The sequence below is a fragment of the Cherax quadricarinatus genome, chromosome 51 (genome assembly GCF_038502225.1).
Source record: "Cherax quadricarinatus isolate ZL_2023a chromosome 51, ASM3850222v1, whole genome shotgun sequence".
In the NCBI taxonomy this organism is placed as follows: Eukaryota; Metazoa; Arthropoda; class Malacostraca; order Decapoda; family Parastacidae; genus Cherax; species Cherax quadricarinatus.
Genome location: NC_091342.1, coordinates 10,653,816 through 10,669,328, shown reverse-complemented (window position 1 = coordinate 10,669,328; position 15,513 = coordinate 10,653,816). Strand labels below are relative to the sequence as shown.

Sequence of the window (15,513 nt, the reverse complement as noted above, 5' to 3'; positions counted from 1 at the left end):
TAGAGCTGTAGGATTAAAATATGCTGAATCTAATACAAAATGAGAGTAGTTGCAATTGTTATTTTAGTTTTTGCTGATGAGGCTGCAAAGATTGGTGGATAAATTTGGCAGGGTATGTAAAAGAAGGAAATTAAAAGTGAACATAAGAAAGAGCAAGGCGATGAGGGTAACAAAAAATGTAAGTAATGGAAGACTGGATATTAGATTGGAAGGAGGGAGTTTGGGGAAAGTAAAGGTGTTCAGCAGATGGGTCTATGAAAGTGAACCACAGAATTGATGAGGGGGGGGGGAAAGGTGAGGGGCTCATTGAGGAATCTGAGACAATGTTATCCAAAGAAGCAAAAGAAGAGGAATGTATGAGAGTATAGTGGTACCAGTACTCTTATATGGGAGTGAAGCATGGGTTGCAAATGTTGCAGCAAGGAGGAGGCAGTGGAGATTAGAAGGAGGTGCAGGGTTACTAAAAGTATTATCCAGAGGGCTGAAGAGGGGTTGTCAAGGTGGTTCGGACATTTGGAAATGATGGAACATAACAGGATAACTTGGAGGGCATATAAATTTGTAGTGGAGGGAAGGTGGGGAGAGGGGGTCATCCTAGGAAAGGTTGGAGGGAGGGGGTAAATGCTTTTTATGTGAGGGGCTTAGACATATAGGAAGCATGTAAGATAGTGAATGAAGGCAAATGGTTTTTATGGCTTGATATGTCGTTAGAGGGTAAGCAGGGTGATACATATGAAGAAATTCAGGAAAGCTTATCAGCTGGACTTGAGTCCTGGAGGTGGGAAGTACAGTGCCTGCACTCTGAAGGAGGGGGTGGGAATATTTGCAGTTTTGAACTGCAGTATCACCACCCCCTCTGGCAAGACAGTGATGGTGTGAATGATGAAAATGTTTTCTTTTGGGGTCACACCACCTTGATGGAAGACAGCAAGATTGTTGGGGATGAGGGAAAGGAAGATGCCACAACACTACTTTTTTACACCTTGCCTTTCATACACCCATCTGCTGTCCAATCCACTCCCAAATATCTGAACGTGTGTAATGCCTCTACAGAGACAAGAAAAGGGGAATGTAAATGAATAGTGATACCAACACCTTTATATGGATATTTGACAAGTGTTAAACATTGCAGTAAGGAGCCTGGGGATAGAGATGTCATATTTTAGAGTAATGTTCAGAGAATTCAAGAGCATAGATTAAATGGAATAAGGTTAATTCAGAGAGCTGAGGCAGATTTGAGGTGGTTTAGGCATTTAGAGGATGAAGCAGAACAAGATGACCAAAAGGGTCCTTAAATCTGGGATGGGAGGAGGGGTAGAGAGTCAGTTTAAGGTTAAAGGGGATAAAGGTTGCAATTGCCTGGGCTTAAGCATCCAACGGGCCCATGCAAGTGTTGGATTGGGTGGATTTTTTTTTTTGTTTTTGCTTTGCATGCTGGACGGGTATGAGCAGGGTAACATTTATGAAGGGATTCAGGGAAACCAATTAGCTACATTCCTGCCAGCTGTATTATGTTTATCAAAGTTAAGCATTAAACCTACTTTCCATAGGTGAACATTGTAATCAGAGCCATCTAGTGTGGGTATACAGTACAACTCTAATGTGTTGGGGGGAGGAGGGGAGAATAGCTTATTTGACCTGTGATCATTTCATCCATCTAAGATTCTGAGCCCAGCCCATCAGGTGTCATGTATTCCATGACTGCTGCTTCTACATTTTGTATACCTTTATAAGTTTTGCACATGGGGTTTGGTGAAGTTGGTGTTTGTATGTAATTTTTTTGGTCTCATCTGCCAAGGCAGGATTGAATCAAAGAAAATACATTCAACATTTGCTCTGTTTCCTGAAGTGTGCCAACATCAGTCAAATTCCCCCTCATCCAGAGTGCAGGCACTGTCCTTCCCACCACCAGAACTCAAGTTTAACAAACATGTTTTCCCTAGACTCCTTAAGCTACCTTCACATTCCAAAAGTATGTCTATTAAAAAAAAAAATTTCTCCACTTCTAACAAGCCTGTTGGTTGCTCAAGCCCCCTAAAACTCGAACCCTTTTGTACCCTGTTCCTCCAGCCATTCCTGGGATGTATTATTATAACCAAAAAGACAATCCCCCTTCCTCCACCCATTTCTGGAGTGACCTATTCTTACAGCACCCCATCATTTATCTACCCTCTCCCTGTCCATCCTCTCAACATCCCAAAACCATCACAACCCTCCTTAGCTCTGAATTCTCCATGATATTCACCACATATTACTTAGAATTTCTGCTGCCTCTATCACCCTTTGCACTGCAGCTTTCAAAATTCATGCCTCGCACCCATATTATAATCGTGGGTAGGCGCTAAACCCGTAGGATTATACAGCACATGTGGGGGGAGAATGGAAGGTATTCAGGCTCAATTCAGGGAACCTAACAGATCCAGTTCTGTAGATCGAGCCCCTCAAGAGCATCAAGGAACCTCCCTTGAGGGGTCACACCCGTATGTGTTGGTACTACTATACTCTGGTGCATTATCCTCTTTTTCTTTTGCTTCCATAAACTTTTTCCACATACATTATTATAATCAAAGTGCTAAACTTTTCTACGTTCAACAAATCATCCACCTTTTCTTTCATAGACCCATCTGGTGACATGTCAACTCCCTCCATGTGACATTTAATATTTGCCTAGACTTGTTACTCTCATCAGCTATTGTGCTCACTATTTCCTTTAACATACCCTCCCAAATTCATCCACCAGTTTGAAATTTGCTTTCAGAACACTAAAAGAACTGTTTTATCAACAGAACTAAACTCCCATTTTGTATCAGATCCATCATTCAGTCTTGCACCCCATTCAAACACCTAGCATTTATTTTCACCCTCTCATCTATATTATGAGGGAGCACTAAACCTGTAGGGATTTTACAGGGCCTTTGGGGAGAGGAAGATGGAAGGCATTCAGGCTTTATACACAAAATTGGAGCAGATCCAATTCCCTAGATAAAGACCCCTCCTCACTAACATCAAGGAACCTCCCTTGAGGGAGACCACCTCATCTATGAATGTTAAATTACTTTTTGTTTATAGCACAACCCAGTACTGCAACAAGGCACTGAGGTGTGTGAAGCTAGGTCAGGAAAAGATAACACCACAGTTATTTTTTTATTCTGCCTTTTAAGATGTTAAAAATGTAAAATGAATGCATGTGAGAAAATACAAAACATTAGTTTATGTACAGGGTGAACATTTTTGAGCCAACATGCTGAAAAATAAATAAAAATCTTGACATGCATGAACTTGTTAAAAATATTTTGGATAGGAATGAAAAATTAATTAACTTCTTGGATCTACCTGTACTGTGTCTGACAAAATAATGTACATATAAAATTAAAATAAAATATAAATGTTTATCATATTGCTACTAAGCTCTACAGTTACAGCATGAAGAATTGTAATAAAATAAAAACTAGTATATTTTAGTAACAATACAATATACAAACTCGCACATTTGAGCAGTTCACAAGATACGTTGATTATCTAGATACAGAAATGCATTTTTTGCTGAAAAGCTTTTTCTTATTATTGTTGGCTTTACACTGAAGGTAATTTTGGTCATGCACAGTAAACTAATAAATAATTTATTACAGTATGTATACACTTTCATTCAACGGAATTTATGCTCTGCATGGTATTCATATATGATGTTAAACTGACGAGTAAAACTGTCTTGCTCCATTTCAGTTACCTAAAGAAATAAATTTAGAAAAATTATAGATTGCCACTTACACTTGGTTGTTATATTCATTCCATGCAGACAAATACTTACAATTTAGAGGTTATATGGCATCAGTACTTAAGTCTTCATATATACCACCCTTCATTACATGCATTTTTCCTCTTGCACAACAATTACTCAAATATTAGTTGTTCATACACCAAAAGACACACACTAATAGTTTGAAAGGCAGGTCAGAAACATGTTGCATATGCACCTCCCTCTGCATCACAAACAGATGCACGAATTCACATGGTAACATTACTGAATACTGAATCCGTTTTCTTCTGTACAGTTAAGGGAGGCAAGAGCCACATGTGCTAGCACTGACCAACAATAAACATAATAAAATTACTCATTTAGCACAAGTTTCAATGTACAACAGTGCATTTGAGCTTTAGGAATGTCAATTTTGTGTTGGATAATTGGCACATGTTTGTGCAGTCTTATGCTATTGCCTTTTCAGGTGCACTATTTCATGAGGAAGTATCACAGGTCTCCCATATATGAAGAAATATGGTCTTACCAGAATTAGGAAAATGTCCTTCATGACATCAAAATTAGGAAAACTACCTATATTCACAACTGTTATCTTTTCAAGTTAGTTGATGCTGATTTTCTCCTTTACAACCAACTGTGAACGAGACAGGTGCCATGTTTACTAATCAACAGTGCATCCTATTTCATATGACAACCTTGGAAAATTTGTTTAAAATTACAAAGTCTTTCATTACAACTCATCTAGAAAGGGTCAGATCTTTAGGATTATCTCCTCGAGTGTGTCCGGTTACACGCTGCTCAATTGTAATGTACTGGCGTATGAGACGAGAGATTTCGTGAGCTTGGTCAGTTTGTATGCGGGTGATGCGCTGCTGCATTAGGTTGCCACACTTCATGTCTAGATACAATTCCTCTTCACTCTTGACTTTCCTTGTGCTCATCACCTCAGCTAAACTGTACCTGGTCAATGTTTCCTGCCAGCATATAATGATTATTTTAGTGGGTGGGGCAACAAATGATAATGCTCTAGTAAACTAGCACACATTTAGTAGGTGTAAACATCAATATCACCATGGTTATTCTTAAGGTATGCTTTGATCAATAAGAATGTTTTTAAAGTCTCCCTTTAAATGCTGTTAATAGCTAAGTAATTCTGTAGCAAGATCCATGCAAATATAACAAATGTGTTTATTTGGTACAGAAAAACTTTCTTTTTTTAACTTACATGAGTAAGAAGATCAAGGAAATGAACTCCATTTTTGTTCAGAGCCAGGATATGATCCGTTCTTTCCTTTGGTTCCATTATTCTCTTAACAGCGAAGAAGGATGACCCAAATAGTGGCCACATTTGGAGGATTTCTGTCAATGAAGTAGTCCAACATTATGAATTTAAGCTTTATTCCTTCACCCTTTATGTTATACTGTTAAAATAACGATCATAATTTGTGTGAATTTTTAATTTAAGCAATACCACTCAAAGTTTCTTTTATAGGAACATCATGACATTTTACAAAATATTATCCTACATACCAAGAACTTGTGCCTTGGCTTGTAAACTAGTGAGGGCAGAAACCTCTGGCCAGGCGGATTGGACCATATTGACCCACTGTGGAGGTTTCACATCTCGCACAGTTAGTGCAGGTTTTGGCAACAAGTATTTTACTTCTTTCATACTGGGCATCTCTTCAAGGTCAGCAGCACGGTGAAGGAGAGCAGCAACTTTGGCAATGTCATACTGCAAATACATTATGAATTTCATTAAATTAGGTGTACCATTTCAAAGCAAATGTAGTCATGAAGTATTTGTAACATGCAGTACACAATAGTACAAGGCTTGCGTGTGTTTATAACTCACAATAACTTCTTGCTGGAGCTGCTCTCCTGGCGTTACTAAGAGCAGACCTTCAAGGTAGTCTGGAGCAATCTGATTGAACACAACCTCATAATACAATGGGTTATCAGAACGCAATGGGTAATACCATACACTTCTACAAAATATCAAGTAGAACACCTGAAAAAAATACCCATGCATTAGATTTCAGACATACAAGGTTTACTGTAGTCAAAATATTCATCAACCCTAATCAAAGCCATACAATAAAAAAAAGTTAAACTGTAGATTACATAAAAGTTTAGCAAGTCAATATATCATATGTACTGTAGTATTAATAAAGCACATAATAACCTGTTGATTTTTCAATAATTCTGTTGTGACATCGAGAATATATTCCTCCCTAGCAAGTGGCATGGTGAAAGTGTCACCTTCAACAATACAGTACAAGCTGTATTCCTCTTGTTCATGTGGATTCCTCACACCAATCATGTTACACATCTCCTCAATAATATCCTGTTAAAGAAAATGAATTAACAATCATCTAGTGTGAAGTTAACTGCCTGTTTCACCCAATTTTCCCCATGAATGGAAAATTACAATCATATACAATACACAATGCAAACAAATAAGGATCTCTAACACCCTCCAAATAAATGTACTGTATTGATTAGACTAAAAACTTCGTCCTTCAACATTCCAAATTATTAACAAACATTTTTTGCACTGTAGCTAAGAAAATAAATTGACTGGTCACCTTTATTAAGGAATACAAGATTAGAGGTCAGAATGGGATGAGAATAAAGTGAATACATGGTATACAGATAGTTGGAAATAGATCTAACACTCAATGAGTCTATGAAGGATGTCACACAGAAAATAAAGCCGTCATGAAAAAAATGAATACTAATAGAATCAGTATAGCTGTACCATCACTGATTTAGTTCATGGTATTTGAAAGCTCCAACAAGGAGGTTAGAGGCAGTGGAATGTTTTGTCCAAGATAAGTGTATTTTGTGAATATTATGGAATATTTTGCAAGGCATGAAGAAATTACAAGACTGTGGTTGTATGAAAGGTACAACTGAAAAGAGCAGAAGAGGGGCTGTTGAGGTAACTTAATAATCTAGAATGACAAATGATAGGTTAGCAGAGAGAATATGAAACGGGGTGACTGGAAGGTGTAGGGAACACTGGAATAATTTGAAGGATTCCTGAAGGATATTGTCAGGTCAATGTGTTCATGGGCTGGTCCCAGACTAGGCCTCCAGGTCCATGACCTATGCAAAAAGACATGAAAATGTTAGCTCAGAGAAGTGATTTATATCTTGCGTATGGTATTAAATGTAAGCTAGATAAACAAGAAATTCAGAAACCAGATACCCAAATTTCAGTTTTAGAGCTTGGAAAACACAAAGGCTGCCATTTTGATTGTGGGATGATTATGTTGCAGCTCAGTGAACACTGGAAAACTGTTTGTGGTCTTCTGGAATGGCAGCTAAAGACAAGTGACAGGTGAATGCAGTTTTTCATTGGTCAGAAGCCAGAGTTAAAAAAAAATAGTAAATTACTTTTCTCTCTCTCTTTGCCCAGGGCAAGGAGAGTCGAAGACATCACAATTTATATTACTCTCTAACTGTAACATCCTCACTCCATCAGAGTGCTGCTGTATCTGAAAAATATAACGTACCACACACCATCTTTCATGTACAGGTGCTCCTCAACTTATGGGGGGGTTATGTTCCAACGAACCCATTGCGAGTCGAAAATATCATAAATTGAATATGAATATATCATGCTAAACAAGTAAATAAATAACTACTGTCACTGAATTAGTAAATAATCACTCAAACTAAAAACCAGTATTAAAAAGTATAATGTATATAAGTTATAAACTTGCCACCTTTATGCTTAAGTTTCAGCTCCAGAAGTAGTCGCAGTAAAGCAACAGCAAAGAACTACAGACCGATAGCACTAACATCCCATATCATAAAAATCTTTGAAAGGGTCCTAAGAAGCAAGATCACCACCCATCTAGAAACCCATCAGTTACACAACCCAGGGCAACATGGGTTTAAAACAGGTCGCTCCTGTCTGTCTCAACTATTGGATCACTACGACAAGGTCCTAGATGCACTAGAAGACAAAAAGAATGCAGATGTAATATATACAGACTTTGCAAAAGCCTTCGACAAGTGTGACCATGGCGTAATAGCGCACAAAATGCGTGCTAAAGGGATAACAGGAAAAGTCGGTCGATGGATCTATAATTTCCTCACTAACAGAACACAGAGTAGTAGTCAACAGAGTAAAGTCCGAGGCAGCTACGGTGAAAAGCTCTGTTCCACAAGGAACAGTACTTGCTCCCATCTTGTTCCTCATCCTCATATCTGACAGACAAGGATGTCAGCCACAGCACCGAGTTTTCCTTTGCAGATGACACCCGAATCTGCATGACAGTGTCTTCCATTGCAGACACTGCAAGGCTCCAGGCAGACATCAACCAAATCTTTCAGTGGGCTGCAGAAAACAATATGAAGTTCAACGATGAGAAATTTCAATTACTCAGATATGGTAAACACGAGGAAATTAAATCTTCATCAGAGTACAAAATAAATTCTGGCCACAAAATAGAGCGAAACACCAACGTCAAAGACCTGGGAGTGATCATGTCGGAGGATCTCACCTTCAAGGACCACAACATTGTATCAATTGCATCTGCTAGAAAAATGACAGGATGGATAATGAAAACCTTCAAAACTAGGGAGGCCAAGCCCATGATGACACTCTTCAGGTCACTTGTCCTATCTAGGCTGGAATATTGCTGCACACCAACAGCACCTTTCAAGGCAGGTGAAATTGCTGACCTAGAAAATGTACAGAGAACCTTCACGGCGCGCATAACGGAGATAAAACACCTCAATTACTGGGAGCGCTTGAGGTTCCTGAACCTGTATTCCCTGGAATGCAGGCGGGAGAGATACATGATTATATACACCTGGAAAATCCTAGAGGGACTAGTACCGAACTTGCACATGAAAATCACTCACTACGAAAGCAAAAGACTTGACAGACGATGCAACATCCCCCCAATGGAAAGCAGGGGTGTCACTAGCACGTTAAGAGACCATACAATAAGTGTCAGGGGCCCGAGACTGTTCAACTGCCTCCCAGCATACATAAGGGGGATTACCAACAGACCCCTGGCAGTCTTCAAGCTGGCACTGGACAAGCACCTAAAGTCGGTTCCTGACCAGCCGGGCTGTGGCTCGTACGTTGGTTTGTGTGCAGCCAGCAGTAACAGCCTGGTTGATCAGGCTCTGATCCACCAGGAGGCCTGGTCACAGACCGGGCCGCAGGGGCATTGACCCCCGGAACTCTCTCCAGGTATACTGCACCACCATAAAGTCAAACCATCGTAAGTCAAGGAGCACCTGTACTGTGCAAACTTGGTCATAGTACATCTAGTTGAAAAAGACTTTTTTTTTTTTATAATGGACTACATTACAAACCCCTCTTACCTGAACCACTGAAGTACTCTTGGTATTGATAACTCTTTCAGTTCCTCCCGGAAGTCTGTAGATTTGCCGCTTAGAATTGCGACCAGCAGTTATGGCAGTTATCTCCTCAATGCTGGGAACATTTTTACGTCCACCATAATTAAACGTCTTACGAAGATTTTGAAGACACACCATTGCTGTTCCTGTAAATAATTCTTATGCAGTATAACAAAACTTGTAGACAGACTAACTTGCAGATTTGTGTAGAACTCTGATACAGAATTTACAGTAAAGTAATAAAATTCAATACATAGTTACTGAATTTCTAATGCAACTAGAATTGCATACATTACAGTGATAAAGCCTATTATAAAATTTACCGTGTAGGCATGCATAATCACCAACGTTATCTCTCTTAGACATGAAAAACCTTCATAGCTAAGAGATAAAGACTAGATGAATTCAAGTCATCAAGGTGAAAAGCAACATTGTTTTTCTGTTCCTCGTGTATTTTATAACCCTTGTGTCTAACACCTGCAATAAATATACACTTACCATGATAAGCTCTTCTTTTATCATAAGCTGCTGTTTCGAGATATTTAAAGAGGTAAGGCTTGAGGTTTTCTGAGCAAGTGAAATATGCTGCCACAATGGAGAAGAGTCTCCAGCCCCTTTGGCAGGAGTCTGGGATGGAAGATTTATTGTTGGTTGTCTGCTTCATGATCTGGCAGTACACTTCATCTCTCAACACATGATGCTTGTGGCAGTTCTGTAAAAAAAATGGATTCTACTTTGTATCATTTCCAATTTTCAATAAAAACAAAGTGTAGTAATAAATCCTAGATGTGTTTTAGTTCTGTGCAATCTGAGAAAGATATGCACTACCAGTCCCTTGTATGTCAACCCACACTTCAGTAATAATACAGGCTGCAGTAAAAGTTTTTATTGTAGTTAAATAAAAAAATGCCAAACACCTATAGCTTTACATCCTGAGAACGACTAAGAGTTGTAGATGAAACACCCTCACGCGAGAGATGAACGGGAACTCTGTCCAGTCTAACAACTGTATATTGAGCAAATTAAGGCTTTTTGCTAAGGGGGTGTGTTGTCTGGAAGAAATTAAGTGCATTCTAATAGCAGATTTTTGAGTAACAGGTTTTAGATAATTTGCTGTCGTAGCTCCCCATGCACAAATACTACCATAGGTCAGGTAAGGATAGATTACAGAATAGTATGGGGCAAGTAATGACTGAAGTACATAACAGTAAAGTGAAGTACATAGTACCTGACCAATTGGGCTGTGGTTCGTATGTCAGCTTGCGTGCGGTCAGCAGTAACAGCCTGGTTGATCAGACCCTGATCTGCCATTAGGCCTGGTCTCAGACCAAGCCATGGGGGCGTTGACCCCAAAACACTCTCCAGGTAGTGTATATTGAAAAGTATACCCACTCACTTATGGAAATGTTCTTAGAAATGTACTAGTTGTGTGTGAAATTTTAATCTATTGTTGTGTATGCCTAAGATTTTTTCCCCCTCATTCTGTCTTTTAATGCATGGATTACATATATATGCATGATCAAATTATTTTTTTTAGATTTGTTATCAAACACTATATAGAAGGTTTTGTCAATATTGAGCAAATTTGTTGTCATTCCAGTAGATATCTTCATAAGTTTAACATTGTGTTGAGTATAACCATATCTTTACAAGAGAGAAAAGATGCTGTCTGTAAACAGAATTAGTGAATTAGAGTTTCTGCAAGGCAGTAGAAAAGCATAAGATTTTGACAAGGAATATTAGATGGCCCAGGACGTTGCCCTGAGGCATCCCTATGTTTGTAGGTCGAGTTGTTGAATCATTATAATTAAAGGTCACATATTTGTGTCTGTCACTGAGGCAAGACTACATATGAGAAAGCAGAGCCCCAAATTAGCTGCTCAAATTAGGACATTAGTCCTAATTTGAGCAGCAGGATGCTGAAATTTTATTATTAGATCATTATAGAGGCTTATTGGATATTCATTATTTTCTAGAGAAATAAATTACAGCAAGCATTTTAATTGTCATTGGCATTTTCCAGCCTAAAGTCAAGCTAGCAATGGTTAAGGCTATTGTGTTTGGTTATGAATTTGTATATACAGTATATTATTTTTTTGAATATTTTTAGGTAATAAAGTTAGAAATTGACCAGTAATTATCAATTTGTTAGGTCACCACTTTTCTAGATTGGTGTAACCTTTGTTAGCTAAAACACATTAAGGGAATTTCGATTTTAAGCCTATCAACTACACATGTCATGAAGGAAGCTAGGGTAAGTTGTGATTTCTGTCAATTAATTGAGCAATGCTGCAAGAGGTGGTGATAGCACACTAGTAGTTCTCTCAGTGGTACAGAGTATTTTTTTTATAGCTAATTTATTACTGAATAGCCTCTGTTGAATTAGCCAAGATAGGTACAGAGACAAAAAACATTGTACATGGAGGCAAAGGAGGGATGTATGAGAGTATAGTGGTACCATCACTTACGTGGGTGTGAAGCGTAAGTTGCAAATGCTGCAGTGAGGAGGTGGCTGGAGGGAGTGGAGATGTCATGTTTAAGGGCAATGTGTGGTGTAATTATCAGCGAGGTAATCTCTAACTTTGGCATGGGAATTTGGTATTTTGCTGGTCATGTTTGCTCCTAAAGTATATTTAATATGTACGTATATAAACATGCTGTAGCTTTAAAAATTTAAAGCATTTAAACCAACCTAAAAGTATTTACCTAAATTATTAGTAGCTAGTAGGTTGGTAGACAGCAACCGCCCAGGGAGGCAAGTGAGTGTAAAACGAAAGCCTGTAATTGTTTTACACGATGGTAGGATTGCTGGAGTCCTTTTTTCCGTCTCATGAACATGCAAGATTTCAGGTACGTCTTGCTACTTCTACTTACATTTAGGTCACACTACACATACATGTACAAGCATATATATACACACACCCCTCTGGGTTTTCTTCTATTTTCTTTCTAATTCTTGTTCTTGTTTATTTCCTGTTATCTCCATGGGGAAGTAGAACAGAATTCTTCCTCCATAAGTCATGAGTGTTGTAAGAGGCGACTAAAATGCCAGGAGCAAGGGGCTAGTAACCCCTTCTGTATAAATTACTAAATTTAAAAAAGAGAAACTTTTGTTTTTCTTTTTGGGCCACCCTGCCTCAGTGGGATACAGCCGGTTTGTTCAAAGAAGAAAGATTAAGTTAAATAAGCAGACTCGTATACACATTACACCAAATAATCCTTACCACAGAATTATCGATTACATAAGATGTCCAAAGACAAATTTCTTGTCCCACTAACCATAAGATTAGATTTTGCCACCGAAGTGGCTAGTTTATTGTGCACCCCATATCCATCCTGTGGACGGTAGCGCGAGAGCATATGGATACACAAAAGGCCTAGGAACTAGGCCCCAAAGGGTTAACAGGAATACATATGGATTTATATCTACATATCTATAGTTCACTTATCTGTTGCAAGCAAATTTAGGAAATTTGCTTAGTATATCTGGCATCTTATTTTCATTAATAAGATATCTTGACATGTCACATAGGTTATTATACTGTCTCTGTATTCCTCAATAAGTGGACAATTAAGCACAGTGTTCAAGAGAGTGACCATATGCCTGATCACATAATTTACATTTAGTTTGATCATCATCTGTGTCTCTCCCAAACTGCCAGAAGTACTTGTAACCAAGCCTAAGCCTGGCCACTACAACATCAAGTCAGTCTGTTCACATTGCAAGTTGCTCCATAAACATACTTATCTACGTTCATGTTATCATAGTGGGTTATTGATCTACTCAGGCTTCTAACTGCATTCCTATAACAATCATTTTCATTATTTACTTCTCTCCTAATATTATTCCTAATGCTAAACACAGTTATACCAAAGTTATATTCTACATTCTTCTTCTGGGTACTCTTCTTGGCTAACATATCAACTTTATCATGAAGGAGTAATCCACTAACCATAAGAATGGTGTAGACACAATGAACTTCAGTGTGTTGGGGTGCCATAGGGTAATCTCCCATATAGCGCATCACTGCCACAAAGCTCTCCACAGCCATCTGGCTCAACTCAGGCTCCAATGGAAGCAATGATGCAGAGAGTGGTGACTGGCTGAACTTTACCATCTCAACCTACAAAAAGCATTAAAAAAGTTTTTACAATACCAAGTTCTTATCTGAACATCCTAGTTGGAGAAACTTCTTTAGAAGACAAATAGCAATTTTTCTTATGAAGATCCATAGCATAGTTGTTTTCTTGATACATGTCAGATCCATTGAGGGTAAAGTATTCCAATGCCCCCATCCCTAATGACTATGAAGACCATTAAATTGTTTAGTAGTATGTATAATCTTGAACCATTCATCACAAATGTGTTCAAAATGGTATACAATACCGACAGGTTGTTAGGTAAGACACATATGCAACAGTTAGACAACTTTATTCCGAAACGTTTCGCCTACACAGTAGGCTTCTTCAGTCGAATACAGAAAGTAGGCAGGAACAGTAGAGATGTGAAGACGATGTAATCAGTCCATCACCCTTAAAGTCGTAGAATTTGAGGTTGTCAGTCCCTCGGCCTGGAGAAGTTCAGTTCCATAGTCAGGAACTATCTGAAGATCAAGCGACAGTGCGGAGACTTAAATACTGTCGGAAGGAGAGGTGCAGGGTAGTAGTAGTAGTAGTAGTAGTAGTAGTAGTGAGAGGCAACTGAGAGGTCATGTCCCTCTCAGATCCAACCCTTCTCACTTGAAAAGCTTGTCCAAGGTGTTTTCTGTACCAAGATGCCACGTGTTGCAGTGTCTGACAAGATGAACATCAAAATGGTATACAATACCGACAGGTTGTTAGGTAAGACACATATGTGTCTTACCTAACAACCTGTCGGTATTGTATACCATTTTGATGTTCATCTTGTCAGACACTGCAACACGTGGCATCTTGGTACAGAAAACACCTTGGACAAGCTTTTCAAGTGAGAAGGGTTGGATCTGAGAGGGACATGACCTCTCAGTTGCCTCTCACTACTACTACTACTACTACTACTACTACCCTGCACCTCTCCTTCCGACAGTATTTAAGTCTCCGCACTGTCGCTTGATCTTCAGATAGTTCCTGACTATGGAACTGAACTTCTCCAGGCCGAGGGACTGACAACCTCAAATTCTACGACTTTAAGGGTGATGGACTGATTACATCGTCTTCACATCTCTACTGTTCCTGCCTACTTTCTGTATTCGACTGAAGAAGCCTACTGTGTAGGCGAAACGTTTCGGAATAAAGTTGTCTAACTGTTGCATATGTGTCTTACCTAACAACAAATGTGTTCAGCTGCAGATCTAAAGAATCCTAACCTTATCACCAATTCAACTTAATTGCTCCTGTTTTTTCTTAAAGCTGTCCTCGTCAAAACAGCTACCCATTCTGTCTGAACCATGATGGAGAACTAGTCAATAAAATCTTTGCTAAAACCTCACAGTCCTTCACTCCTACTTTATTTTTCCATATTTGATTAAGTAAATGCCTTGATATTCCTAGATGAAATTAGTATTTCGCACACAATGGCTCTTAATACAAGATACAGGTTTTATCATTTATATAAATAAGGTATCCTCAAACTACACAGCCCATTTCAGAGAGCTTGATGTTGATGTCTCCTTTCCCTTTTACCTTCTAATTTGAGAGAGATAATCTTTATTATAATCTCAAATAATTGACATTTTTTTTTAACAAACCTGCTCTTTCCATGTCCACTCTGCAACGTGGTCCTTGTTGCCCTTCTTCTTCTTGGTTTTGTTGGTCTGGAGTGTACCATCAGACTGCACAATGCCTTGTTCTTTGGACAATCTGAAATGCTGGAGGGCAAACTGAAGCAAAGAGTGCTTCCCGTCATGGACCACAGGCTGGCTCCCACCCCCTCCACTACCTGGCCCTCCTCCACTTCCTGGACCTTCACCACTACCTGGCCCACCACCTCCCTCTCCACCAGAAGAGTGGCCAGAGTCATCATGATGAGACTGGATGCGGGGGTTGGTGTGGATGGGCTGCTGAATCCAAGTGCCTGCACTTAGAGCACTTCGCATTTCAGACTCGTTTTCTATCAAGCTTGTTTCGAGGACATCAACCTGAGGCTAAACAAAAATTATGCATCACTGTCAGAAAAGTTATTTTCATCACCCACATCCACTAGTATTTATGTAAACATTCATATTAATCATGAAATTCTTGTGCTATCCCCACCATTACTAACATTGTCACCTCTTTCTTTCTCTCCACACATGTACTTCATTGCTAACCACAGAATAAACATCTTGATACTTGGTCCAACTTCTCTTTAGCCTTTGCTTTAATAATATCTTAGATATAATTCAATATAT

The 15,513-nt window shown here is 38.9% G+C and overlaps 1 protein-coding gene across 7 annotated transcripts in view; it reads right to left on the bottom strand.

Moving 5' to 3' along the window:
- Positions 1-3,131: 3,131 nt before the first annotated feature.
- Myo10A (Myosin 10A) overlaps positions 3,132-15,513 on the bottom strand; it is a 255,381-nt gene continuing 242,999 nt past the window's right edge. For all 7 annotated transcript variants that reach the window (XM_053784837.2, XM_053784834.2, XM_053784836.2 and 4 more), the window contains 9 exons: positions 14,872-15,267; positions 13,099-13,269; positions 9,644-9,857; positions 9,110-9,291; positions 5,943-6,104; positions 5,613-5,768; positions 5,288-5,492; positions 4,983-5,116; positions 3,132-4,731 (listed from right to left, as the gene is read on the bottom strand). In XM_053784837.2, coding sequence (XP_053640812.1) covers positions 4,495-4,731; positions 4,983-5,116; positions 5,288-5,492; positions 5,613-5,768; positions 5,943-6,104; positions 9,110-9,291; positions 9,644-9,857; positions 13,099-13,269; positions 14,872-15,267 — 1,857 coding nt within the window. In that variant the 3' untranslated portion in view covers positions 3,132-4,494. The remainder of the gene's footprint in view (positions 4,732-4,982; positions 5,117-5,287; positions 5,493-5,612; positions 5,769-5,942; positions 6,105-9,109; positions 9,292-9,643; positions 9,858-13,098; positions 13,270-14,871; positions 15,268-15,513) is intronic.